This window comes from Sinocyclocheilus grahami, unplaced genomic scaffold (assembly GCF_001515645.1).
Source record: "Sinocyclocheilus grahami isolate Dianchi unplaced genomic scaffold, SAMN03320097.WGS_v1.1 scaffold914.1, whole genome shotgun sequence".
NCBI classification, from domain to species: Eukaryota; Metazoa; Chordata; class Actinopteri; order Cypriniformes; family Cyprinidae; genus Sinocyclocheilus; species Sinocyclocheilus grahami.
Genome location: NW_015506093.1, coordinates 562,840 through 564,433, shown reverse-complemented (window position 1 = coordinate 564,433; position 1,594 = coordinate 562,840). Strand labels below are relative to the sequence as shown.

The following is a 1,594-nucleotide window of genomic DNA, read 5'->3' as shown; positions in this document are numbered from 1 at the left end:
GTCAAATTGACGTCTCTGAGATGTACATGTGCTGTCAGGGTTCATTATTGTGATCACACAATCTGTTTACAATTTCTACCACTGTAACGTGTTCACATCAACAAATGTCTTTATACAGTGTGTGTGTGTATATATATATATATATATATATACACACACACACACACACACACACATATACATATGTATTACATTTACTCTCTGCTCAACTACATTGGATTGATTTTAATAACTTTAATGTACTTGAATTGTGCACCAAACACTATGAATATACAAGTGACTCTGATTGGATCGGGTTCACAAAAAAACCTGTTCAGTACATCCCTATTGTAAACATTTTGGTTTTATTCATTTCTTTCTAACAGGGTCAGTATAAATTTTACTGTCCAGCTATCACACATGGGACAGAAAAATGCAGCGCAGAGTGGCCATACTTGGAGGTCAGGAAACTGGCAGTGCTTAGTGATTCAGAGCAGGCTCATTTTGAAGAGAATATGGCTCTTCTGGCAGCAGCTGAGTACTGCGAGTTCAAATCAGTGAGTAGAAATAACATTTCAATAAATATGTCTTCTGGATCATGTGAATTCATTGACAGTTAATGAACTTTCTGGTATGTCTCTCTCTAAGTGTCCAAGCTGTGAGTCCTATGTTGAGCGACAAGACCTGAGCAACCTGTGTGTGATATGCACCATCTGCACAGCTGTAAAAAAGAAGAGCTTCCAGTTCTGCTGGCAGTGTCTGAGGGAATGGAAAGGACCAGCTGCTCATTCTCTACGCTGCAGTAATGAAGACTGTGTCCACCCAGATGTTGACAAGCTAGCAAAATGTACAAATATGAGGCTGTCTTATGTGAACAATGTAGAGTGTCCTGCCATTCGTGCCTGCCCAACCTGCGGTCTGCTTTTAGAACACAATGGGTTCGCTTGTAAAAACCTTTTGTGTAAGCGCTGCAAGGTGGAGTTTTGTTTCCTTTGCCTAAAGCTGAAGCGTATTTGCAATCCGATCTGTGGACCTTATGATGTCTGCTCAGTTGCACCACGGCAGACTGATATTCCAGTTTGGAAAAGATAATGTTAGAGATAGGATTAGGGATGTCACAATTCTCTCAACTCGCGATGCGATATGATTCACGATACTTGTGTCATGATACGATTTTCTCGTGAGTTTTTGAAAAAAATGAGACTTATAAATGAAAAAAATGTCCTTTTATTATTTCTCAGACAAAAAAATCTCTCTGAAATCTCAAGCTAAGGCTTTGTCTGTGCTCTTTCTATTTAAAATTAGAGGCAACCACTGCATTTTAATCACAATCCAAGCAAAGATGCTGCATACATGCAACACGAGCAGTTTTTAATCTAAATTAGATTGTATTTTTTCAAAATTTGAAGCAAAAACAGAATGGTCTGACTATGGGAAACTATACTGAGAAGCTGCTCACTGCAGAGTAAATGGGTGGAGCTTATGTGAAGCCCACGTAAATGTGCCCAGAGAGCACAGGTGCGTCTGCGAGACGTCTGGTAAAGATCTGGAAAGCATCTGCTGTGTACAAACATCTGATAGACGTCTCTAAGATGTCAGTTTTACATCATAAACA

At 39.4% G+C, this 1,594-nt stretch overlaps 1 protein-coding gene across 1 annotated transcript; it reads left to right on the top strand.

Annotated features, from left to right (window-relative positions):
* Positions 1-264: 264 nt before the first annotated feature.
* LOC107564176 (probable E3 ubiquitin-protein ligase RNF144A-A) lies at positions 265-1,071 on the top strand. The gene is made up of 3 exons (XM_016249184.1): positions 265-276; positions 366-536; positions 628-1,071. Exons 1-3 carry the CDS (start codon positions 265-267, stop codon positions 1,069-1,071), a joined length of 627 nt encoding a protein of 208 aa, XP_016104670.1.
* The last annotated feature ends 523 nt before the right edge of the window (positions 1,072-1,594 follow it).

Bases quoted from the DNA above. Each gene is read 5' to 3' on its own strand.
- LOC107564176 (XM_016249184.1), top strand. The intron at 537-627 runs GTGAGTAGAAAT...TCTCTCTCTAAG, and splicing joins AGTACTGCGAGTTCAAATCA to TGTCCAAGCTGTGAGTCCTA.